The following is a 25,681-nucleotide window of genomic DNA, read 5'->3' as shown; positions in this document are numbered from 1 at the left end:
GTGATGGTCCTGAGATTGTTGAAGAACCATGTAGTAGAAAAAATATTATTATTTTTTTGCTAGCTAGAGAGATGGTATTTTCAATATACAATGTTCCGTCTTCAGACTCGAGCTGTTTTCCTTGAGTCTCAACCAGACAAGTCGGAGAAAGGGCCAGTCCTGAATGTCTCAGTCCCAAGGATATGTACAAAATACAAACAATTTAAGAATTTCAAATTGTGAGCTGCGGTCTTTCGAGAATTGGCACCAATGATAATGTTCATGCGAAACTACGTCGGCGCTGACCATGGTGGATTCTGACACCTTTTTATGGAATGATGAGAATCAGGGAATTTCTCGACCCAATTTTTACTAGAGTCATACATAGTCATACATAGTCATACATAAATAAACATACACACCCTTTTTGTAGCTGTGGCTTTGTGAGTCTGTTCACCAAAATTCATGTACCTAGTATTTAGCGAGTCTACAGATTCTTGCAGATCTCAACTTGAGTCCACACATCTCATGAGTACAGACTTTGAAGAGTTCTTATTAAGAGTCAAATTCTTATTCATTTCCGAAACCTGCTCTTCTTCGGTCCTTGTATGGTTATGTTATACATAGTGTAGGCATCTCATACAGGGTCCGAGTCGGAACTTCTTCTCGCAGGTTTTCTTGCGTGAAAATAATCTAGGCATTGATGGAAAAATATATCCACTTCCGCCAATCAATCTACATTCACCCATAAATTTACACTCACCAATCACACCAATGTCTCCACATTGTGTTACTTAAAGTGTTTCTGTCAGGCACTCGAAATCGTAAACGCCAAAACCATTTCTCCTCCAAAATCTCAATCATACGCATATGAAACTTTCAGAATTTCCAGAGGTGCCGTCCATTATCCGGTGGCCCAACCCCCAAAACTTAGGCGCCGCCCGTGGCCTTGCACCGCATTAATTACTTGCATGGTGCAGATTTAAGGATAGGAGAAGACCCTTACTAAAAGACAAACTTTTTGCGCGTCTCAAAAAAACAAAGGAATGGAGATGGTTGTTTTGGATCTCTAAATCAACTTTATTTCCTTCAACATTCCAATCCGCGTCCTTCTGCCCCCTTTCGCTGCAACTAAGTGCATCTCTACGGAAGAACACTGCACACACCTTTCATCGATACTGTACTGTTTGAAAAATCCCTTCCGGCTCCTTCAAGGTGTCGTGAACCCCTTCAAACTAAATCTTGGGAGTGAACAACAAAGTCGGAATGTGGTGGGGAAACACGGGCAAACACACCGCCAACCTCGACACTTTGACAAGTCCACCAATATACGTTTGGGGAAAAAACGAGAGTGCGCATCAATATCTTTCCCGATTCTCTAAATTGGCGAAAGAATTACCTCATTAGTCGAAGAAAATGACACAATCTAGACTCCTGCGACTGCAGAGTGAACACTGATGACATGGTCCAGAACCATGGCTTGACAAGAGATGCGAGATTTGTGCAACTAAACGACGGTGTTCCTGCGATTTTTCTCCTGATTAAATGATCGCCTCCTTACTAGTTGATCGTCTCCTCACTAGTTGATCGTCTCCTCACTATTTTTCCCCGTGTCTACGATCCCTTCACGGTGCAGAGAATGGCCATCGACGCATGATACGTCCTGCAGGACCACCCCCCAACGGCCAATTTTACGAACTTTATCTTCTAACCGAAACCCATACGCTCATGGAGATATGCAAAAGGGAAAGTACTCAAAATGTGTGATTTGACCATATTGTTTCAATTCTCCAAATGCCCTCCAGAGACATGATTCAAAAATGTGCCCCGCATCTCCCACGCTCCACCTCTTGTGACAGCGCAAATCGTATCTCCATCTGCCTCCCATCTAACAAAACGCGAACATCACCATCACAACCACCATCAGCACCAAGACCGAAGAAGGGCTGTAATGGCAACATCCTCCAATCACCGTCGCCTCTACAACCTCTCCCATTGACAACATTTCTTAGCATTCCTCTTCCCACATTCCATCATCCTATCCCTGCAGACATACCCACACTGAGTCCACTTCCCAATACAGCCGCCATGTATTTGGTGAACTGTAAATTCGCGCCCTGCACCTGGCCGACGCATCGTGCTTCTGTGCAGTGAGCGGTCGGCGCATTCCTGCACGGGCCCTGCAGGCACCTCGCACGGTCTTACACGGCCTCTCCCCTTTAAATACCGCTCGTGTCCACCAATTTTTTCTTCCTCAAGCAACTACTTCCGTCACTCCTTTATCACCCTAAAGTTTGTTACTTCTCCAACTAAAACCGTTCTTTCTTTTGAATAGACACCTCCGCCGAGCCCCGTTCCTTATCGTCTCGCCCGTCCCTCACTGCTGTGTTTACATTACCTGAAACATGTTGTTTAAATCTGTTCTCGCTGCCACTTTGGCCGCCTCCGTCCTCGCTCAGCCAGTCGCTCACCAACACCATCAACACGAGAAGAAGGATGTTGTCCAGACTGTTGTAGTCACCGTTACACCTGGTGCCGCTGCTCCAACCGCCGCTGCTGCTCCAGCTGCTGCCACCAGTGCTGCCGCCGCCCCAGTCTCTGGTTCTTCTTCTGCTCCAGCTGCCGCTTCTTCCGGCTCTTCTGGTTCTTCTGGTTCCAGCGTCGGTTCTGGTGCCGCTGGTGCCAAGGGTATCACCTACTCTCCTTACAACGGTGATGGTTCCTGTAAGTCTGCCGGTCAAGTCAAGAGCGACTTGGCTCAACTCAAGGGCTTCAACCTCATCAGACTTTACGGTGTCGACTGTAACCAAGTCCCTAACGTCTTGGCTGCTTTGTCTCCTGGCCAAAAGATCTTCGCTGGTATCTTCAACGTCGGCAACATCGCCGGTGACATCGGTACCTTGGCCTCCGCCGTCTCTGCCGCTGGTGGTTGGTCCGTTGTTGACACCGTTTCCATCGGTAACGAGTTGGTCAACTCCGGTCAAGCCAACGTTGGTCAAATCCAATCTTACGTCGACCAAGGTAGATCTGCCTTGAAGGCTGCCGGTTACAACGGTCCAGTTGTCTCCGTCGACACCTTCATTGCTGTCATCAACAACCCTGGTTTGTGTGCTTGTTCCGACTACATTGCCGTCAACGCCCACGCTTTCTTCGATGGCCACGTTGTCGCCGAGAACGCCGGTGACTGGGTCTTGCAACAACTCCAAAGAGTCTCCTCTGCTTGTGGTGGTAAGAAGGTTGTCATCACCGAGTCTGGCTGGCCTAACAGAGGTAACGCCAACGGTCAATGTGTCCCTGGTGTCCAACAACAACAAGCTGCCATTGCCTCTATCAAGAGCAAGTGTGGTGACGCTACCATTTTGTTCAACGCCTTCGACGACTTGTGGAAGAGCGACAACGCCTACACCTTCGGTGCTGAGAAGTACTGGGGTATCTACGGTAACTAAGTGTTTCTGCGATACACCTTTCTTCGAGCTGATTCGACCAAAAGTTGGCACTGATTCTTTTCTTTCAAGCTTTGTATACCTATTTCTCTACAATCTATTTGAACTTTCACTAAGTCTAATTCCAACCGTTTGTAAATTCCATCTTGCTAGAGGTTCTCCTTTTCGGAGATGCCCTTCAATGTGGTGCCTTGACGCATGGACTGCACCCAGTGTTGGTTATGAGACCACCGTGTTTGTCAACATTAGGAAGGGGTAATTTGCAGCCAGGTAAACAAACCTTAAATTCTCTATACTTGGCAATCCCCGAAATAGCAAAATAAACTGAGTGGAATTATTTCGTTGAATTGTTACGAATGAATTTTTCTATAGGTCGTATTGAATAGTTTTGTCAAATCAAATTCATAATGTTCCACGGCAAAGAAAAAAGAAAGAAAATGAAGCCATAATAGCACACAGAAATAAGAGATGAAGTGTAAAGTGAAACAAAACCCTTCAAACTGTTATCGTTTTTCTATTCTTGGTATGGTTAGGGTCTTTGGCCAGAACAGAAGTTGTGAGATTCACTATAGGGGCAATAAATCAACACCGATCCCAATTTGTTTTCAGCAAGAACGAATTGGGTCGAAGTATCAATTTCAAAGTTCTTTTTTGTCTTCGGCGAAGTCTGGTGTTGTGTTTCAAATAGGGGTTTACTGAATCACTCACCTGTTTCTTTCTATGTATGGGATAGGGTCTGCTCTTGTTCTTAACAATTTTTTCTGTTTCTTTTCCATCTCTTCTTAATATTTGACCAGCCACAATTTCTTTCTATACCTCATTGCTTTAGTTTGCTGTTAGTACTTGCAGTGGATTGAAGCGTAATGGAAAATCAAAGTTTGGGTAAGCTCTCATGAATTGATTCGTGAAAGTCGCATTACGACTTTGAATCTTCAAGCATTGAATATTATAAATGCGCAACATGAGTATATTATTTATGGAGCTTTTCCAATGATCGTGTGACCTCATTATTGGAATTGGCATTAGTAGCTTCAAGCAAATGTAGCCTGAGAATGATTTTAAAAGAATAAAAAATAGCAAATTCCCTGGAGTGAATCAATGCTCTGAAATCACTCTTCGTGATAAAACCCACTTAGACATTGCTCACAAAGGGGCACCATTTCGAAGTTAATTTTGTCCGTTCAGTGAGCAATTGAATCTACAATCGCAACAAATCTAGTGTTATTTCTCGTATAGTCCATCAAAAAAACTCATCGGCGTTGAGGCATGTGGTCGATGAACCAAAATCATATAAAAGAATATTCAGTTAAAATACAAATCAATAAAATACACATAGTCAACATCTGCTGGCAACACCAAACAATACCCAACTATTCAAACCCAAGAAATTTTTGTCTAGCATTAATGCTTTCAGGCGACATGTATTGGAGAGAAGACTGGTGTCCAGTCGTCAATGCTTCATCGGCCTCGGGAGTCCAGAACCCGTCCTTTTCGTATAAGTACAATAACTGATCAAGATCCCGAGAGCCGCTCTCCTCAAGAACCTGGAACATGTGTTGAAAGAACTCGAGCAAACGACCTGCGTCACCGCCAGTAACGCAGAAAATATGCTTGACGTATCTGGAGGTAAATCCCAACTGCTCTAATTGCTGGGTGACCTTGTTTAAGTCTTCAGCAGTACTGCTCAAGAGAATCTCGTTGATGCTAGACAACACCTCACGCTGGTCGCTGGACGTGAACGTATGAGTGAAAAGGTCAGTTTCATTCACGCTGGAATCCATGAATTTGCAGTCGAAAGGATATGTCTGTGAAGACGAGTTGTGGCCGCCAACCTTTATGGCAATATCATTGAACGCACTATGGTCTAGGTCCAGATGTTGATGTAGGTGTGGGTGTTGGTGATGTTCGACATTGGTCAAAGATGGATCCAAACGGATATCTTCGTGTATATTGACCAGCCCAGCCTCGGCGTTGGCTTCGCGGAGCACCTCGTGGATGTTGGGATCGATCAGCATGGTGCTCTTGTCATTCATGCTGGCCACAGCCATATTTGCAACCGCCACTGCTGCTGCTGCACTATCATCCATGGGCGCGGACATAACGCCCATATGTGGATCCATGTGCATGGACTCGTGATGCTGGGAAGAGTTGAAGGATGGTTTGGCCCGGGAGCGCAGCACCTTCTTGATGTCGCGCGAAAGCCTGTCCTCGTTGGAAGAAGCGCTCATCTTGTTCGGACGTCTGGTCATGTTCTTCATCGGCAGCGGGCCGTCCTTCGAGTTGAGCTCGAACTTGTACTTCTCGATGTACTTCTGCACGCCAAACGGGCGGGCGAACTTCCGGTAGCGGTCACGCCAACTGCTCAGGGAGTGCTGAGGGTTTTGCAGGGCAAACCTATCGAAAAACGATATCAGCACCAGAAACTTCTCCTCGTTCATCGGATACTTGTGTCTCTCCAACAACTCTTCGTCGGTCTTGGCCGCGGTGTCGAACGTCACCAGCGTTTTGTTCTCTCGAACAAGATCAACGATCGCGCAGCACAAGTTGTAGTCATCCTCGGCGGTGTACTTCCTCTTCATGGTTTGGGACGCCTCTACGGGGATGGCGATGCGCAGTCTCGTCTCATCAAGGATGAGGTTATCATCCGTATCAGTCTTGTAGACATACCCCAACTTGTTTTCGAGCTGCAGCCGGTAGCGGCTTCTTACGGAGTTGCCAGTGTGGCCGCGTAGAATCTCCAGGTTGCGAGCCAACTTCTCGAAAAATAAATGCAGTGTTCTGTGGCGTGGTTTCATGCGCACCTCCTCCAAGATGAAGTGGTCCTGTTCGGGAGTGAACTTGGTGGTGGTTTTGCCCGTATTGCCGGACCGTTTCCTCTTGTCGCCCAGAAAATCGGCCATTTCCAATTCTCTTTTTTTCCCTTCATTTTCGCGATGTTCCGCGAACCCTTGCGGGTGGTTGGGAATGCGAGGCACCACTCCGGTTTTGATCGCATCATCAATGTAACTGAATGCCACCGTCATTCTGCGCGGCCAGTTTCTCGTGCTTAGGTGGATGATGTCGGGGAGATGCACCAACACTTCTGTGTTTGAGTGCACCACACCACCGTGGGCAAGAATCTGATTGGCGTAGTAGTTGAAGTCCGGTTCATCTTCGCCTATGAAAAATTCAAGTGGGTGGTTGTTGCTGTCCCGGAAAATGGCGGGGGGGATGTTTCTCGGGGGTGAGGGAGGTTGGGGTGGCATGAGAGGTTAGGGTGTTGTTGTGTTTGGTGGTGGATGAACGGGTTTTTCTGGGGCGCGAAGATTGGGAGAGGGAGAGATGGAGAAGAGAAAGGGAAAATTGGGGGATGGCGTTGAGGGGAAGGGTATAGGGTATTGAGAGATGGAGAATTTTGAGATGTTTTTTTTTTTTTTTTTGATGTTGTTTTCGTGTTTGTTTGCGTGGGTTATCGGTCATTCGGCGGTATATGGATGGGGATACGGAGATACAATGTGGAAAGAATTCATTCTGGAACTTGTAGAGAATTTGAAAGGGATCTTCAAAACGCTGAATGTATTTTCTTGCAGTGTGGAATGGTGGCTGAACCATGGGTTTTGGACACCCTCTTCGGATGAGAATTATAGACATGGAAGAAGCAGAATTGGAGTCGTAGAGAATGTTGTATTATGAAATTGGTCTTGATAAGGAAAGATTTGTTTAAATGGCCGATTTCTAGCGAGTTCGTTCAAGTTCCGTGGGTTGGTTGACATACAAGTGAACTGTAAAAAAAACAAGGGAGAGGTTGTAGAGAACATCTCAATTATCTGTTGCATTCCTATTTGTTCGAAGCCGAAATTTAAAATATTCTATCGTCAATGTCATAGATCTAGTCTTAGTAGTATAATCCACCTCTACAAACTCACAAACATCAAAATAGCCACCATAAAGTCATTGAATATATATCACTTACAAAACTCCAAATCAAACGCCCAATTAACACGATCCACATGGCACCTTAACCACCTGCTCCTTATAGAGTGGACCCTTGGCTGTCTTCTCCTTCCAGATCACAATAGCCGCCAAGTCGTCACCCTTGACACACCCGGCATCAAGACCCTTGGACCATGGCTTCAACTTCAAACCTCTCCGAGCATCATGTCCATAGTACACAACATACTCATCCTTCCGCAGGCTATCTTCATGTTTCTCGTTCCAAATCTTGGACCACGACACTGCGCCCTCTTCAGAGGGGTCATCGGTAGTCTCGTTATAATGAGGTCCAATGTAAGAGCGCATCTGGAGACATTCTAAAGGATCCTGGTCGTTGAGATCACGAGTCGAGTCCCATCTGAGCCCAGCATGCACGGCTACACCATTTCCGGTCTTTCGACTTCCAATGGTCTTCTTGGAGTGCACTGGCACCTTGCCAAAGCTGTACATCACAGGACAATTGTTGATGAACTCCACTTGCTGGGGTTGTAGTTTGCGGGCCAACTGGAACTCGGGATCTTGCTCGTAGCCATCAGCGAAGGCGTTATGAGGTCTCTTCTTCCCATCCTTGACAAAATGAGGATCATCCAAGCCATGATACTTTGCGTAGTATTGAAGAACATAGTACTCGTGGTTGCCCATTATACATTTGGCGCCCAAGTCGATAAGCTCATCAACGACACCCAAGGAGTCGGGACCCTTCGAGATAAAGTCACCCAACACAAGGAGATGGTCGCGTTTTTTGTTATACTTGACTTTTCTAAGAAGCGCCTGAAGTTCCTTCTTTTGGCCATGGATATCACCAATCAAAATATGTCTATCCTTATAGGTGTTGGCGGCCAGAAAAACCGACTGTACTTTAAATTGAGGACTTTTAAAGAATTTTGCAATCAAATTTCCTTCTTGTTCCTCTTTCAGCTCCTCGTAGTCTTCAATCTCAGCATCTTTGGTAGAAAGACCCCAAGCACGGACCTCTTTCGCCTCCACAGGACGTAATTCCACTCCAGCATCCTCCACCTTTTTGATACCAACGAGCTTATGTGTTTGGGGTAGATATCTTTGTGGCAAGTAGACACAAAGAAAATATGCCATTAAACCACTGGCTGCAAAAGTGCAACAAACCACCAAAATGCGTTTTAGAGCGATAAGAATGAGGCTCTTCTTGTCTGCAGTACTTCCAACACCATCTGGTGACAGCAGTAGCTGTTGTCTCTGTTTCGAAACCATTTCTGCTTAGCTAGTATCGAGTTGTTTCAGATTCAATTAAGGATTAATGAGTAGAAGACGTTAGGACCGTTTATCACGTCTATCTGCAGTATATCCTATCTATCTGCAGACCCGAATGTGGATATGAAACAATCTTGATGAGCGCGGGTGGCGGTAAACTATGTGATACTTGAGTGATTAACAAAAAATGGGATTTCTTGAATTAATATATGTTTTAAGAAACGAGAAATTTTCTTCGCTGAACACTCCACGTGTCGTGTCCCTGGTGGTTATGCGTGCAATACAACGAATAGGGTAATTTGAGAACGTGGGATACTGCAGGAAGGCCGCTGCAGGAAGGTCGTCTGCCTGATAACAATTTGCAGCCATCAAATCGAACAAACGTCGGACGCTTCTGCTTGACATGAGGTCGTGTGATCTGATATACTTGGATGTCGATTTTAACCTCCACCAACACCTTCGGGACGTTCCTCTTCCTTCTGAATAATCATCTTTCTCAGCAATAATTCACGAAGATCTGGATGAATCTGAACCTCGTACAATTCGCCTTGCTCTCTCTTAAGGGTGTTCTCACGATCAATGAGGTCAACCATCCGACGGAAACGGAGGAAAATAAGCTCAGCTCTGACCAACAAGTCATGGAGTTTCATCGTGCCCAGTAGCTCGTTCATGTACTTGAGCACCTCGTCAAATCGATTAAGATATCCCTTGATGGCGCTTTCTTGCGAGCTCAAGATTGCAAGGGCAAAAAAGAGATGATACTGGCTAGAGTAGTAGTCTGTCCAGAAAACTTCCCAAAGCGTGTTGACATCATCCCATTTGAACTCCCGCTTATACCACACCAAGAGCATTCTGAAAAAGAAGAACAAGTCTGTAGACTCACATTTCGCCAAATGTTTATACAAGTCGGGAAACATGAACTGAAGTAGTTCGTTCAACACTTGCATTTGGCGCTTCATTCCACTTTGATCCCGAACAAAATTCCGCTCCATTCTCTCCATGAATCCAGCAAATGCCCAAAAGGACATGACCTCATCTTGGAAAACAGCATAAATTGGCGAAAGGAGATCTGTCATGCCCTGAATATAGCCCAAGTTGACGTTATACTCATTGTAAGTCAAAAGAATCTCTCTGAGGCGGAATAAATGAACGTTATCAATACGAGCAAGATTCCAGTTATCATCGTCCTCGTCGGGTGTCTCAGGAGATGAAACACGCTCTAAGTTGTTGCTCAGAACCAGCGACTTTCTGCTCGTGTCACCCTTGCTGCCTTTTTTGGTCTTGTCGCTTTTGTATATATCGATGTTCCTGTCATTGCGGTGAACATCCTTCTCAATTCGAACTTTCTGATCCTTCCAGAATTCCTCTGTCCGCCTTTCATCATTGTCGGCCCACCTGCGCTTGAAATCACAGTAGCTCGATTGTAGACTCTTCTTTGTAATCTCGCGTTCGGCTGTATTTGAGTTCCAGGCATACACTCCAAGTAAAAAGGGCCAGGCTTCTTTTCTAGCATCTTGCGCAAGACCTCCATGGAAGATGCGGTTCTTGACTTCATCTGGAGTCATGACAAGGTGACCCTGGTCATCAAAGAAACCTTTCCATTCCACCAAATTGACAGGCTTCCTACGAGATGCGTTGCTAATCTCTTGTGGAGTCAAGAGCTGTTTGTCGTTCCCTAGCTGCTCATTGATGCGTGCGTAAACAGCATCTTCCATCATGAACTTTCGTTCCAGCTGTTCGGCCTCCTCCTTCACCTGCGCAGCCCACTTAGCCAAGTACACACGAGCACTCTCGAAGTCATTGCTGACCTTCTGCACCTCTGGCTTTGTCAAAATCAGTCTGACGACAGACTGCGGCACGTGCTCGTCTACAATATCTTTCACCAGACTCTTCGTGCGCAGAGTAAATGTAGCCACCGTTTCTAACACCTTCCACTTGGCAGACGCAAACATCTTATTGACATCGGGTAGCTTGAAAGGCTCTGCTTTCGGAGCAGAACCCGAGGAGGCAGAGCCTGCTCTGCCCTTCTTTGGAGGCCCGCCTCCGCCATAAGGCAGGAAGTTAACTAAATCTGCAGAAATCGGGTCGACGAGATACACGGAGGGCTCGACATTCAGTCTTTCCATGGTGATGAGCGCTGACAATGCACTGAGAAAGTCCTGGCCACCCCAGTACATAGTTCCGTCTTCACCGAACGGGTCGAAGCTCTGGTTCTTCACTTTTTGGCGGCTGATGGTCAGGGGAGACTCGTCATCGTGGAAGAATACTACTGGAAGGTTCTCCTCGGATTTGGGATGGATGATGACAGAGCCAAACCACCATCCGAGCGAGGGCTTGCGGATCAGAAGCAGGTAAACGTACAGCAAAGGGATCGAGAAAGCATACGACGTGGTCACCAGCACCGGGGGCTTCGACACAACATCTTTCTTCTTACCCTGATTGCCTGATTTAGCCTTATCATTCAACAGAAGGCCGCTCAAATTCTGCAAGAGGTCAGCGCGCAAATCTACACTATTATACACATCTAACTCTGCGCCCGAGAGCATGGACTCGGGCGTGAAACTCAATAGAATGTCCTTGCTACTTTTGGACGAACCTGGTCTGCTCAAGGAGAGAAACCCGGCCACGTTGTCCTTCTTGGACGACGTTGGATGGAGATATGCCTTCGATTTGACATAAAGAAGTTGTGTTTCGCTGTGCAGCACAGACATTGCGACTAGGTTGATTCTTGTTCACTACTTAATCTTCTTCTGAAATACTGTGGTTCTTGAATCCCAAAACAATTTTCGTCAATTCAGAAGAACAATTGCCCCTGGTAAAGTATGGAAGACGTCTCTTTTGCCTGTGGTCTGCTCTAAGAGGACTGATTTAGTGACTTGCTATTCTTAGAATTCGTACACAGCCGAATCGTCTCAATAGGACCGCAAAAGAATCAGGATTGCAAGAAAATGTTTTTTCTGTGCGAGAAAAGCGAATTTGGAGATATTTATGTTCTCCAGAGATAAAGGCGTAGTATAGTGGTTGTTCTTTCCTGAATTGTGGAGAGAGTGTTATCTATTGGTTCTGCAGATGGCAAAGGGGCGATGTGAGAAGTGATTCCAACAATGATCATTTATTTTTTTCTAGATAATGTTCTACTGGTTATTAGAAAACTTGTTTTGGCTCATTTTTTAATGACTCTTTTTGAGCGAATTTTTTGGACGTAATCTGGTCTTGGCGCTTACCCTAAACTTTGTGTAGTCAATCGGTGAAACTTCTAAATCACTCCTAAAGTCTGTATGACAAATCGATGATGCTTCAGGAATATTTCCAAGCTCGTTGTGGCTATTCTACAAAATTTTTCTGTTTGACGTCACATATCCTTCATTACCGCTCTATATTTCTATTTTACAAGTATAACGAGCCAGCAGACACAATGTCTCTGTGAACCAACTCGGCAGCCTTCTCCATCTTATCCTCAAGCTCCTGGTTTCCGATCGTTTTAGCGGCCAGAACCATCTGTCTGATCATCTCCTCCAAACGCTTGAACATACGAATAAGGGATCCCTCGTACACATCAGTCATCTTACAGATCTGGGTGAAAGAAGCGCCCTTACACCAAGCATAGGTAACCTCCATAAGCTCGGGGCGGAACTCCTCCACGTAGTCCTTCTCAACAATCTCGATCTTGCACTGCTTGTATGTCTTCGCAAGCTTGGTGGCCATATCTTGCATCTCCTTCAATGGCTCCTGGAGCTCTGGCTTGAGTCTAGGCACCTCTTTAGCCCTCTCTTGGAAAACGAAGCAGGAGAGAAGAGCTGCACACTGCTCAGGCGTGAGCTCGTTGAAAGTACCGTTGAAAATAAGCTCTGTAAGCAAAAGCTCGTCTCCTGTGGAGATCTCACACGCAACACGGCCCTTCAACTCAATGATGTCATTTTCTGTGGTGAATCCTAGCTTACGAAGAACACGCTTGCGGTGTCTCAAGTCGTCGAGCTGGATGACCGCCTGTGCCTGTAAGATGCTCTCCTTTTTCTCCTTGATCTGTCTGTCGATGTCCATTTTCTGGGAGAATTCCTCGTAAAGCTTCTCGATCCTGTCGGAGCCATGTAAGATGTTGGTGGAAAGCTTACTTTCCAACACGTCGATTTTGCGCAAAAGAACCTTGAATTCGGGGTCTTCAATCTTCATGCTTTCTACTGGGTTCATGAGTGGAATTCCATCGGGCAACTTCTTAGGCAAATCCCTAAGCGTGCGAACGAGGTTCCGCTTGGAGGCAGAGCTCTTCAAGTCCTCTGGAACCTTCAAACGAACGCTAGAGATAGACTTGATAGAGTCCAAGGTTATTGGGATGAACTCGGCACGGGATTTCTCCTCACCGATGCATGGGCGGATTCCCTCTGGGAATTCAGGATTGAATGGTTTGATCAAAGCCACTGGCGAGTCAACGAAGATCGTGTGAACAAACACACTCACAATGTATGACTCGTGGTCGGTGAATGTCTGGGAGGTATGACGCTTGTTTGTACGTTTGGTGAATGAGGCTACCATACCCCAGCCATAGTAATGATCTCCGATTTGGACCTCAACAACTCTTCCCGGTTGTAAAAAGGGTAGGATATGACCCGGGTGTGTGATGATGTGTCTCAAGTCTTTCTGATAGTTCTGCAATTGTTGTTTGAGATCATAGTACTCCTTGATGAGATATTCGTCATCAAAAGATGCAGCCTTGTATTTTTCGTTCAAAGCGGCAAGCTCCTGTTCCAAGAGCGGCACAGAGGCAGCATTTTGGAATTGATAGAATGAGCTCTCAAGCATGAATTCTGGGGAGATACCTTCCACGCGCATCAAGTTCAAAAGCATATTGTAGCCCAAGTGGAATGCCGAGTCCAATCTATCAGCTTGACCCTTGACCATACCCTTAGCAACTTGGGGTTCCATTTTTTCATCGATCATCATGATCACAATACCTCTGTCATCCAAGCCTCTTCTTCCAGCTCTTCCAGACATTTGAATGTACTCACCACCAGAGACCCAACGGAACCCTTTTCCGTCCCATTTACGCACAGAAGTGAAGACAACAGTCTTTGCAGGCATATTGAGACCAATGGAGAAGGTTTCAGTAGCAAACAAGACCTTAAGGAAGCCTTCTTGGAACAAAATCTCGATAATCTCCTTCAAGATTGGCAAGAGACCCGAGTGATGGATACCAATACCTCTACGCAACAATGGTAAAATGTTCTTGATTTGAGGAAGCTCCTTGTCTGCGTCCGGAAGCAAACTGATGGCATTGTCGAAAATTTTGGTGAGCGAAGCACGTTCTTCGTCGTTGTTGAAATCGAGTTTGGACATTTTCAATGCTAAAGACTCGCAGTCTCTCTTAGAGAAGGAGAAAACAATCACAGGATTGTATCTCTTTTGATAAATCATTTTGACAATTTTGTAGATGTCGCTCTTGCTGTCGGTGTTTCCACCCTTGAACGTTTGTCCCTTCTTGCCTCTGGACTCAAGAGCAGAAGGGTCATCACCCATGTTATTTGAGATAGAAGCCATGGCCTTTTGGAAGTTCTCTTCACGGAAGGTTCCCTTCTCGTCAACAACCAAATGGATACCATCACCAGCAGCAGGGAAAAGATAGTGCTGCAAAGGCGTTGGACGGAAATCGGTATACACGACGTGACATGGCTGATTATGGGTCTTGACGATCCACTCAGCAAATTCCATGGCGTTGGGGATAGTAGCAGACAAGAAGACGTGATGCACCTTGTCAGGGAGTAAAATGATGGTCTCTTCCCACACCACACCTCTGGATTTGTCTCTCATGTAATGGACCTCATCGAAAATGACCCAGGCAACCTCACGCATGATCTCGGAACCACGATAAAGCATACTTCTCAAAATCTCAGTGGTCATAACCAAACAGCCGGCGTCCGGGTTGATGGTAACATCTCCAGTCATGAGACCCACATCTCCAAACTCGGCCAAAAGCTCTCTGTATTTCTGATTACTCAATGCCTTGATGGGCGACGTATAGATAACTCTCTGCTTGTGGCCAAGTGATTGGGCAATAGCATATTCGGCCACCACTGTCTTACCAGCGGAGGTGTGTGCCGAGACTAGCACAGATTCGTTTCTGTCTATACAAGAGATGGCTGTGTCCTGGAACGGATCCAATGTGAAAGGGTATGTTCTGGCCTCATTTTCACGCTTGTGCTCACCAATAGGAATGTACGGATAGTCAGGAGGAATGGCAACCTGGTGTCTCACTTGATGCTTCAACTTCAATCCTGATTCCTGAGGTGCTGAAGCCAATAATCCGGCAGAAGCTGCGACCTCACGCAGAGCCTCGATTTCCAAGGCATCTTTGACAATAGGGTTCTTCTTTTTGGAAGGTTTCGTGGTATCCTGCTTCTTGGTTGGTGCAGAATCATCTTCCATGGGTCTCTTTTGTCCATTTTCGGTCGATTTCTGGTCCAAATTGGGCACCACAGACTCCTCAGCGGGCTTTTCAACGGCAATTTTCTCGGGCACCGCGGGCGTTTCCGAGAAAACGGCGAAAATGTCGTCTTCGTCCATTCTGTGGGTGTTGAATGTATGGGGTATTAAGTTCAGATGTGAGATGTGAGATGAGGTCGATGAGGTGAAACACCCGTACCTCCAATGGTTCAGTGGAGCGTTCAAATTGGAGTAGTTGTCTAATTCTCGTTCCGTTTTGTTTTTTGTTCTGTGATTTTCATGTAGCTTTTTTGTATAAGATTGAAGTTTGCTCAAATTTAGTAGTGTTTCGGTCATTTACATATGAGAACTGTGTTGAGATAGAGTAGTGTTGGGACTTGGAAATTCATGATTGGAATATCTGCTATCATTTTGTTTGAATTGATTTAAGCATTGTGAAGTTGTAGTACATTGTGTGTTCTCTTTTCCTGATGAGAATCTAAACAAGCTGAACCAATCACAAAGACACGGTTGCCAGGGAACAGAGGGACTTGAATGAATTTGATCATAAAACAAAAAAAGCGAAGTGAAAAATCTATACCTTACTATTAAATTTGAATTCGGAGAAGTTTATGATTTTTGCCAGTGGTTTCAAATTTGTGTGGTAACTTGTGATCTCTGTGAGAACCAAGTAACACCAAATCAACACAAGCAATGACAGGGGAATGCAAAAATTCTATATCGTTTTTTGAATTGGAATACGACGCTAACCGATTGAAAGTCTAATCTAAAGTTACTCTCAAATATACTCGTCCTTCTAGATTCCTCGATGAATAGTCGTGATCCTCTTCGGAAGTATATCCTAATTGGGCGCAATCCCTATACTACCAGTCCCTCTACATAAAACATATTGTCAATTGGCATATTCTGAACAATAGAATTTTTGAAATTGGGATAAACTAGCAATCGAAGCCAAAATTTGCAATGAATCAGATCAAAGTCTCCTATCAAATGCAAAGTTTTTATTCATATTATTGAATGATTCACTTTGAAGATCCCATTCTAGACAACCATTTCATCTGGAATAGTGAGTACACGAAAGAAAAGATCGGATTTCTGCAAAGTCTACTGTGAAAGAACATCTGAAGAAAAATTAATGCAATTACTATTTGGTATCAAATTATGAGCACAAAGAGACAGTTGGGTGTCTCTTTTGGCATGGGTAATCCCTAAAGGGAGGTCGAATTAATGCGAATACGAGTAAATCATGAAACGTCTCGCTGCTTCAATTCCTTTAATGTCCGCCATTTCTCGCGATCATATTCTCCAATCACTGCACTAGGAACACTGCTCACTCTGGAGCGATCCAGATTTTCCAACGTATCAGTCTCCCAGTCTTGAAAACGGAAGTTCAATGGAATCTTTGGTTTGGAATATATAAGCGGCTGTGGTTCTTTTTGTGGCGACATGCGTGGAGTCATGGCAAATGCAAACGAGGATCTGATTGGCTGCTCAGTCGAATGAGAGCGAGTAAAAAGATTTTTGATGGATTTCCGGGGCAGCCCAGACCGGCTGGACTTGCCTGTCGCGGAAGATACCATCGATGCTGTCACAGATTCTGAGTGTTTGTGTCCTGAGGTAGTGTTGGCTGTAGAACCGCCTCCGTAAGAGGCATTGGCTTCCAGAAGCAGGTCGCGCTTCATGAAGCTCATGATTTTTCTGATGGGGGATGTATTGACCGATGGAGCCTCCGACACCAGCGTTAGAGCGGGCGGAGTCTGTGTGCGATATAAAGCATAGCTATCATGATTTGGAAGAACAATTGTGTCGTCTAAAGCCAGAGCCTGCGAGCCTGACCTAGACTTACTGTCCGAAACTTGACGATATGTATGAAGAGATGGAGCACTGAATGAGCGCATCAGGATTCCATCTGTGGTAGCGTTTGTGAGTGTTGGGTCATGGTGCTTGCGACCAGGACTGACCTGACTTTCTACCGCCGAATGAGTATTCAGATAGAAAACGAGCGGCTTGATATCATGCTCACAAGCAAGCCAGCTATTTTTTTTCGTTTCCCATTCTTGAAGGGAGACATTTTGCATCAGCGCCGAGGGCTGTCTGAAATTCCATCTAGGCATGCCATGAGGAATCTCTTCAAGACCTTCCATGATGTCTCCCATGGAACTACCTGCAGAGTGCATTTTGGGGGATGTTTGTGGAGGAGCTGCAAAAAAATGGTTTCCGTCAGGGCTGTTGGGCATGGTACCGTCTGAAGTGGACCCAAGCTCAGGCGTGTGAAACACTTTAGACTGGACAGGCGCTTCGGAAAAGGAGAGCCGGGGAAGTGTGCATTGAGATCCGCGGCCATAATTGTGGCCAGTATATTGTGTAGTCGATTGGGAGGGGGATGCTTGGTGATGAGATTTGGACAAAAAGTGGAAGCCCGGGTCGATCGATTGGGACCGGTCATGCCTATGAGCAGATGGCGTTGTCAGGAGGTTGCGGCCAGACTGCAAAACATTCAGCTGGTCTCTTGTGATGAAGTTGCCGGCGGAGGTGTTGCTTCGATCTCTGCGAGCTTTCTTCATTGAGAGTTGGCCCGTGGTATTACTACGACCAAGACCAGAAGCACCTCTGCCGCTGTGAACACTCGAAAGCTCCGAAACATGCGGCAATCTACTCTCACTGCCTCCAAAGGTATAGTGCTGCCTGGAAGCCATCCAGTTTTCTCCTAGATGGTCGTCAAGCGCAGATGGAGCCATGGAAGCCTGAACGAGCCAATTGACCGATGCAAGATCGAATTCCTCGTCATTTTTTGGCACAAGCGGTGCGGTTTTGCCAACAAGCGTCCGCTCCGAATCTTTATTATTAAGAGGGTTCGATCCGAGAGGAGGGGAGGTCACTTGGTGCAGCTTGTTGAGGGAGAGCTGCTCGGAACAAGCAGCAGAAGAATTCCATTCTGCCGAAGCCAGTTCTGAGTCAAAATGCTTGCCGTTTTCGGCCTTTTCGGTGTCTTCCTCTCTTGGCGGCGTTTGCACTACGGTCGGAAACGAAAAACCCACCAAAAACAGCGAAATCATCGCCAATGCGACGATCAGCACGTAAATCGGACTCAAAGACCCCTGAGACTCTCTAAACGCATTGCTTTCCTTCACGAGAAAGTAAATCGTGGCCGCTAGAAGAAATGCTACCGACACCACATGTAGCAGATACCACCACCAGAGACAACGGGGGTTCCAGACCAATGCCGGAACCAGTCCAATTGCCACAATAAAAGATGCAATTAAAAAGACCAACTGCTCGTTTTGCCGGTGCCAAACATATAGAAGCGTGGCTAAAACACCTTGGCCCGTACTACTTCCAAATAGAAGCATCCTAACACACGCTAGGCGCCAGTCCATCGTGTGCGGAGAATTAATAGGAGAGATTCAGATGTTGAAGAGAAAAGAGACGTGTGTTGATTTATTTGTGTGGAGATTTCCAGGCGAAATTCACTGTGTTGGTTGCGTTGTTGATGATTAGGCCCAAATAGGCAATACCCAAATACCATCGCATGGTTTGCTATGTTTTGGACGTCACAAATGTGAATGCATGATGGCATAGATCTGATAAAAAGTTCAGTTTGCTTTTGTATTCGATGGGCCCCTTGGTTTTGTGCTGTGTGTTTTGCATTCTGCTGGTCAAGTTGGGATAAATGAAGGTATAGGATTAGACTCTCTCGCTCAAAAATCTCATTACTATTTGCCGATCTATGTTTTCATTTCTCTGATAAGCCGTATGGCTGCCCGGTTATCTAGCTGTGGTGTCGGCTATCCTACACAGAATACAGAAACTTCCTTAAGCAAAGCTACTAACCCTCAGACAGTAGGGCTGCATTTCGATCTACAGTAATCTTTATCATTTTCATCCATTCATTTCTATGGCGCTTTTGAATAGCCAAAATCTTAATAGGCGTAGTCACCTGCAATCCATCTGTTGACCATGTCCAACGAGTTCTCAGGTTGGTCAAATGGGACCATGTGGCCACCATCGTAGATACGCAAGAATGTGAAGTTTTCGTGGTTTTTAACTTCACCGGCAACCTTCTTGCCCACCTTCCATTTTCTGAGAGGGGCGTCAGCAAACTTCTTGTGGCCGGACCATGGCAAGCGCTCAGACCAAGCTTGGTTTCCAAGCCAGTTGCAAATGAAGTCCTTGTCACCAGCGTAAACGAGGACTGGCAAGCCGCTCTCCAACATGTCCACGACGTTCTTGTGGTATGGTTTCATCCAGTCACCTGCAAACAAGAAGTTTCTGTTGACATCGAAGTTGCAGGACTTGTACTCCTCGACCTCAACACCGAGCTTCTTTCTGACGTCTGGAAGGTTCAAGTAGTCATCAATGTATTGCAACTCCTCGTAACACAAGCTGGAGCCCTCACAGTCCTTACGGATGTCGTAAACGTTTCTTCCAGTTCTCTGGTATGGACCCATTTGTGCGTTGTTACAGTAGATACTGGCAGGGACACATGACCATACAGAGCCAGAGTTGTAACAGGACTCGATCATGGACAAACACTTGGGGATGTTGGCAGCCATGTTGTCACACTCTTCGGGGGACAAAACAGATGGCTCACCACCTTCACCACAAGCCATTGGTTGGTAGTATTCGTATTGAGTCAAAGGATCAGTCAAACCATTTCCGATCATGACAGAAGTCAAGTCAAACAGGCGGTCCTCGTGGCTCAAGATCTCCAGTGCGAACACGGGGATGTAGTGTCCTCCATAAGACTCACCAGCAATGTGGAAGTCAACATCCTTGTACTCGGGGAATTGTTTGAAGAACAATTCCAAGAAGGCGTACACATCCTTACCAGCAGCCACGGTGTTGGTGACAGACAGGGAGGAGTAGGAGAAGCCGACGTTGACAGGCTGGTCCAAGAAAATCACGGAAGCGTTGTTGTTCCAAGAGTATGGGTTGAAGCTAGGCTTCAAGTTCTTGTCGATCGAAGAGGGGCCCAACTCAAAGAACAAGCCAGTGAGAGAGGAGCAGCCAGGGCCACCGTTCAACCACAAAATGACGGGGTCCTTCTTTGGGTCATTTCTGGACTCGAAAAACCAGTAGAAGAAGTGCTTATCTTCATCCTCCACGTCCAAGTAACCAGTATATTGCTTCACCTTATCAATGCCCAAGTCTTCTGGAGTGGACTTCACTCTCAACTTGTGGTTAGGGAGCTTGTCGTCAGACACATGGAAATCAAACACGGCGGGCTCGGCGGTGGTCTTCAAAGGGGCGGAGCGGAAATTCATCCGTGCGATCTGGGCTGGGAACTTCAACAACATCTCCAGCCACACGCTACGGTCCTCGGCGGTCATTGGCGCAGATGGCTCGGCCATGAACAGCGAGAGACGCAGAAGAAGATCGCCTGTTTTCTCGTCCAACATCTCGACTGCAGACGCATACTGCGATTGCACTCTCTGTGCTACAGAGTCATACTGGCTCCCCAAGACTTTCTGCACAGAATCGTACGATGGCACATAAAGGGCGTTGGCGGCAGACACGGCCAAGGCGGCGGTGATTGCGGAGGAGGGTTTCATTTTCTAAGATCTCAGATCACTACAATTGGAATTAACTAAAGTTGCCACTGAAGATAAGGACCGAATGTTCGAGAGGTACAAGAACAAAAAGGGTCACAGGGTCGAGATCACTGCAACGAGAGCAATTGAATTTAGACAGTGGGTAGCGTGTTGTTGGACCTAGTGGTAGTAGGGAGGAAAAATCTTATCTGGGGAAAACAGGAAATGCTCTGGGCTTTATATATGCGGGCAAAGCAAGCACTGGGGGGATTCTGCAGGAACATTCCGTCCGTTTTGGGACTATAGTGGTTGGGGGTGTCAGTGCGGTTAGGGGGGCGATAAGACTATATGCAGTGATATTTTTTATTGAATTAGACGGATGGTTGGTTGGACACTCAGACTCGCCTTTAATTTTTTCTTTTCGCCTCGTGGATTTTGTCGTTTCGGGTGTTCCGGAAGATTACACGGAGAAAATGGTCCTGCAGGATACAACAAAAGCTGGTGGGTCTCGGTTATCGGAGTGCAGATAACCACTGGGTCCGTATAGATCTACGGACCAAAAATGTAGGAGATGGAGGCAATGACTAGGAACCACTAATTATTTGTTTGATTTCTTGCTGATGGTGTATGTATTGCGCAGATTATTCTTGTATTTGCGATATTCGTAGTTGGGTGTATGTCTTAGACTGGTCTAGTTCATGGTATTAGAGAAGACGTGCGGACTGGATTAAGACGGAAAAAGGTCGGGATTGATATTTTCCGACTCGATGGATGTTTTTTGCGCTTGCCGAGTGACCTATTTTCGCTTTTTTCGCTTAATCCAACTTCAAATTGGCTAAGTTAAGTGCCATGTCCTACTCAATCGTGACCAAAAACAAAAGAAGTCTCGATCACAGTCTCGATCACAGTTTCGGATTTGAAATTAAACGACACTGGCATACTCTGTTTCAATATTCTCTTGGCGCTTTGATAAGCACCTTGGGACATAGTAGAGATCTCACAATTTCTCGCCACCGATTGAGAAGGGTATCGAAGAACAAGTTGAAAGATAATTCATTGCACTGAAATCTATTGACTAGGAGTTGAGACGAGTACTTCATGTTTCATGGGCCCCATTGGGCCACAGGGTTTAGACCACCAGAACACCTGTATCGACCACAGCTTCCAAACAGACGAATCGATAAAACGTATCGATATCTTCCTGAGGATGAAAAGAAATGTTTGAGTTTACAAAAGCCTTTCGTGACGATCTCATTGGATACTGTTTCAGGTAGACGAAGCTACCTACCGTCAATAGAAAATTCCGAAATGAGAACAGCAATCCACTCCTATAACATCTCAAATTTTAAAATTGCACATTTTTTTATTCTTCCCAAGTGTTGCGAACTCTCGTATCAGTGGTACACTTAAACTCAATCGGACAGATCTCAAAATTAGATTTCACACTAGAATGGAATAGTTTTCCTTGTAAACTGCAAAAAAAAACAAAAAATGTAGTGCTCCACGGCAGGTTCGAACTGTCGACCTTCAGATTATGAGACTGACGCTCTGCCAACTGAGCTAGTGAAGCTACTGAAAGACATGGCAACACATCTGCAGATACAACGTATTGAATGGGCTTAGGACGGGTATTAATTTTTTAGTGTTTTTCTTAAATATTTGCAAATAGACTTGAGACGAAGACGAATGACGGAGCTTACAAGGCTGGAAACCTATAGCTGTGTAACTGAAGAGGTCATTCAGGCATCAAATGTAGCAGCAGTATTAGTAAAAAAAAGAAATAAAAAAGAGAAATAACAAAAGAATAGAAGAGAACCAAAAAAAATTTCACCTGACGTTCCCCATACTCTACCAACTCATTCATGTAGCGACTTCATCGAAACAGAAGTCACAGGGTCACAGTTGATAAAAGACTGAAAATGGTAGATTCTACCCTGACTTGAATTTTAAGAAAACAAATTCAAGAATTCATCAAAGCGTCTACTAAGCCACCACTATATAATTCATTCTTTTCCTAGCTTCACACCCGTACATCCCGCTTCCATCCAATAACACCCTTCTCACCGCCCACCATCCACTTCCCCCATTCAACCATGATCCAGATCCCATATCTTGCCATCCCCTTGTTCAACTTTGCCGTACGTACACACACGCATATCAGCCAATCATCGTGATCCATTCGACTAACATACAGGCCATCACTGTCGGTCCCGGTATTGGCGAGTTCCTTACTGGTTTCGTAGTCCCTAAGCCAGTCTGGCGTACGGGTCCAGCTCTTGGTGAGGCCCCTGCTGCTGCTCCAGCTGCTCAAGAATCTGCTCCAGCTGCCAAGGAGGACGGTGAGTTCAACTTGGAGTCTTGGATTAAGTATGTATCCGAAGAGAAGTGAAGAAACGAAGCGAGAAATGAGGAGAGAAAAGAGAAACGAGAAATACGAGAAGTGAGAAATGAAAGATGGAAAGTGAGAAACGAGAAAGGAGAAAAAAAAGGAGAAGTGGGCGCAATTGTAGAGATTGATATCGTGTGGTCAGAGAAACACTGAATCGAGAGTCAATCACACGCGTGGTGCTTTTGGGTGTCATGAATCGTAGTATGGCACAAAGAAATCAGAAAGATACCAGAATCGAGAAAACTGGCCGAAGGAGCATCACAAATTGGGAATGGATTGTTTCAATTGTCACTTGACTGTCTATATTTCCACCTCTTCTCTCGTAAACTCATTTATCTCGCAAATTCCATTTGCTCCAGCGCCCCAAATCAATTACTAACATCCAGCAACTTGGCCACCGCCGACTCCAAGTAAGTCGATATATTCAATACACTGAGCTAGAGATGCGATGTAGATCCAGTAGGAGCCAACCGTAGAACACAGAAAGAACAAAGAAAGAATACAAAAGGAACACAAAAGGAACACAAAAAGAAAAGAACAGAAAAAGAGAAGAAAAAGAGAAGGAACAGTAACAAAAGAGAAAACGACCAAATGCAAAAAGCACAAGTAATGATTTCCGTCCTTTTTTCAGACTCTTATCAGGTGACCCATCTCCCCACTACTACCTAAGATTACTAAAGTGTACTACCACTGTTTCTACCAACAGCACATCCACCACTTGTCTTTATCTATTGCATCAAAAGCAATACTGCGTCCAATAGTACTTCCACATTTCGTACTGTTTTTGCCTCTGCGTCATTGCACCATTAGAGAATCTCGTCTGGCTTATTCTAGACAGAACAAAACACAAAAACAAGCCTGAACTTTGCTGTGCAACAGTTTTTAGGGAAACATCTGCCGAAGTTCTTCTACTAGTAAAAGAATCTTGACTCGGTCACTTGATTTGAGCAACAAACCGGTCTTAAAACACACTGGTAGATTATAGCACTACTCAACCTAGAGTCTTAGAAGTAGTGCGGACTTGAACAAGCCACAAACCAGTAGCCGATAATACTAGCCAACGGACTAGTGTAACTTGGAACGAACTCTCCTAGTGTAGCTTTTAACTAGCACAAACTCTACTAGTAGAAGCTTTAGCAATAGTAACTCGAGTAAATTATACAGAATCGAGCATCCTTATACGGAACCTTCAATTTCTTGATTTCATCTTAGAGCTCAAAATGCATCCACAACTCGACAGAAACAGATTCGACACCTGTGAGAAACTCATGGAGGCCTTAGAACAATGCCACAACCAGGCGTTCTTGAAACAACTCATGGGCGTGTGTAACTTCGAAAAAGACGAGCTCAACAAGTGTCTCCATGTGACCAGAGTGGAAGACTCCAAGGCCCGTATCCGGGTCACCCGTGAGAAACAAAAGGCATTCCAGGATGTCTTGAAAAAGGGCGAGGAGGAGATCTACGGAAAGAACAACTATTTGAAGAAGGTGGTGGAGTTGGAGTCTCAGAAGAGACAGTGATTTGGGACATCACATTCTTTGTACATACCTTGATGACCTATATAGCCACAGTATTAGAGAGGTTCTCATAAACCCTCCAAATTAAATAAACACATAAAGCGTCCGAATAGAATCAACACATAAACAGGGCTCTTTGCAAATCCATCCCAAGCCCTCGACTACCCCTCTACATCTCCCTCGTTATCTTTTTATTCTAGTTATTCACATATCACACCCCACGAATCAATCCTGGCGTGTTCTCAAGACCCGCTTAACCACCTTGTCCTTGGTCACAATGTACACCACCGCGCCCCAGCCCGAAAGCGCATCTCTATCGACCGCATTCAACAACGCCTGACTGATGGTCTCGAACAAGTCCTCGGGCTCCAAGTCGGGCTCGTACAACGACTCACACATACCGTACAACTGATCGCTGGCCGTGCCGCTCACAATGAAGTCCTTGGCAAAGTCAATGCACCCAATCAAGTCAAACCCACAGATGAACGGCTTGTTGGTTTTGCTATGTAATCCAGCCACAATGGGGCCAACAAAGTACGGCCCAAACCGCCTCTCGTACAACGACGAGCTGACCAAGTTGGCCAACGTCTCCGGCTCGATCTCGCGCTCCTCGCGCAACTTGTACAAATTGTGTTTCAATCTGAAATCCTCCTTGAGGGTAAGAACATCGGACGCCAAGCCCGTCAACCCCAAAAACGTCTTATCTCCGAACGGGAACACCTTCTCGAAGTTGTTGGCAAGCGATAATGATTGGTTTCCGAGTCTTAGATCGCAGGCAATGGCAATACAGTCTTTGCCGACCATGGCCACGGCGCAGCCACCTGGGAGGTTAGTATCGATGGGATGGGATTGTTTGCAATTCGTCCAGAGCAGTGCTCTGATTGGACATACCGTTTATAGAGCTGGGATCCGACATGGTGTTTGGAGTATAGTGGCGTTTCTGGGGTATTCACTATGGGTGAGATACTGGTATCCCCAAGCGGGTCACGTGACCAAGGTGAAGATGGGATTGGGGTGTTTAAAGTGGTTCTTGGTGACGAAAAAAAAAAGTGTTTGAATATGGGATTTGGCGGTTTTTTAATAGTCTTCCTTTTCTGGTAGTTGTATTTCGAACGTTGTTTGTCGTTGGCGCTAGTGGCTAAAGGTACAGGGATTAATAAACCTGAGATGAAAATTGATACAGAAGCG

General features: G+C 45.6%; 9 protein-coding genes and 1 non-coding gene across 10 annotated transcripts; 2 read left to right on the top strand and 8 right to left on the bottom strand.

Annotated features, from left to right (window-relative positions):
- Positions 1-2,384: 2,384 nt before the first annotated feature.
- On the top strand, positions 2,385-3,425 carry PUMCH_001434 (uncharacterized protein; the record flags this gene model as incomplete). Its single annotated transcript, XM_063020484.1, has 1 exon — positions 2,385-3,425. The coding sequence occupies one exon, from the start codon at positions 2,385-2,387 to the stop codon at positions 3,423-3,425; it is 1,041 nt and encodes a 346-aa protein (XP_062876554.1).
- A 1,367-nt stretch (positions 3,426-4,792) lies between these two features.
- Positions 4,793-6,667, bottom strand: PUMCH_001433 (uncharacterized protein; the record flags this gene model as incomplete). Its single annotated transcript, XM_063020483.1, has 1 exon — positions 4,793-6,667. One exon carries the CDS (start codon positions 6,665-6,667, stop codon positions 4,793-4,795), a length of 1,875 nt encoding a protein of 624 aa, XP_062876553.1.
- A 730-nt stretch (positions 6,668-7,397) lies between these two features.
- PUMCH_001432 (uncharacterized protein) lies at positions 7,398-8,621 on the bottom strand (the record flags this gene model as incomplete). The annotated part of the gene is made up of 1 exon (XM_063020482.1): positions 7,398-8,621. One exon carries the CDS (start codon positions 8,619-8,621, stop codon positions 7,398-7,400), a length of 1,224 nt encoding a protein of 407 aa, XP_062876552.1.
- Positions 8,622-9,061: 440 nt separating this feature from the next.
- Positions 9,062-11,332, bottom strand: PUMCH_001431 (uncharacterized protein; the record flags this gene model as incomplete). The annotated part of the gene is made up of 1 exon (XM_063020481.1): positions 9,062-11,332. The coding sequence occupies one exon, from the start codon at positions 11,330-11,332 to the stop codon at positions 9,062-9,064; it is 2,271 nt and encodes a 756-aa protein (XP_062876551.1).
- A 676-nt stretch (positions 11,333-12,008) lies between these two features.
- PUMCH_001430 (uncharacterized protein) lies at positions 12,009-15,392 on the bottom strand (the record flags this gene model as incomplete). The annotated part of the gene is made up of 1 exon (XM_063020480.1): positions 12,009-15,392. One exon carries the CDS (start codon positions 15,390-15,392, stop codon positions 12,009-12,011), a length of 3,384 nt encoding a protein of 1,127 aa, XP_062876550.1.
- A 908-nt stretch (positions 15,393-16,300) lies between these two features.
- PUMCH_001429 (uncharacterized protein) lies at positions 16,301-18,433 on the bottom strand (the record flags this gene model as incomplete). Its single annotated transcript, XM_063020479.1, has 1 exon — positions 16,301-18,433. One exon carries the CDS (start codon positions 18,431-18,433, stop codon positions 16,301-16,303), a length of 2,133 nt encoding a protein of 710 aa, XP_062876549.1.
- A 543-nt stretch (positions 18,434-18,976) lies between these two features.
- PUMCH_001428 (uncharacterized protein) lies at positions 18,977-20,608 on the bottom strand (the record flags this gene model as incomplete). The annotated part of the gene is made up of 1 exon (XM_063020478.1): positions 18,977-20,608. One exon carries the CDS (start codon positions 20,606-20,608, stop codon positions 18,977-18,979), a length of 1,632 nt encoding a protein of 543 aa, XP_062876548.1.
- Positions 20,609-22,084: 1,476 nt separating this feature from the next.
- Positions 22,085-22,157, bottom strand: PUMCH_001427. The gene has a single exon. It is a non-coding gene; the product is annotated as a tRNA-Met (tRNA).
- A 2,039-nt stretch (positions 22,158-24,196) lies between these two features.
- PUMCH_001426 (uncharacterized protein) lies at positions 24,197-24,496 on the top strand (the record flags this gene model as incomplete). Its single annotated transcript, XM_063020477.1, has 1 exon — positions 24,197-24,496. One exon carries the CDS (start codon positions 24,197-24,199, stop codon positions 24,494-24,496), a length of 300 nt encoding a protein of 99 aa, XP_062876547.1.
- Positions 24,497-24,718: 222 nt separating this feature from the next.
- On the bottom strand, positions 24,719-25,409 carry PUMCH_001425 (uncharacterized protein; the record flags this gene model as incomplete). Its single annotated transcript, XM_063020476.1, has 2 exons — positions 24,719-25,314; positions 25,385-25,409. The coding sequence occupies 2 exons, from the start codon at positions 25,407-25,409 to the stop codon at positions 24,719-24,721; spliced, it is 621 nt and encodes a 206-aa protein (XP_062876546.1).
- Between the last annotated feature and the right edge of the window lie 272 nt (positions 25,410-25,681).

This window comes from Australozyma saopauloensis, chromosome 2 (assembly GCF_035610405.1).
Source record: "Australozyma saopauloensis chromosome 2, complete sequence".
NCBI classification, from domain to species: domain Eukaryota; kingdom Fungi; phylum Ascomycota; class Pichiomycetes; order Serinales; family Metschnikowiaceae; genus Australozyma; species Australozyma saopauloensis.
This window is presented reverse-complemented; position numbering and strand designations above follow the sequence as displayed.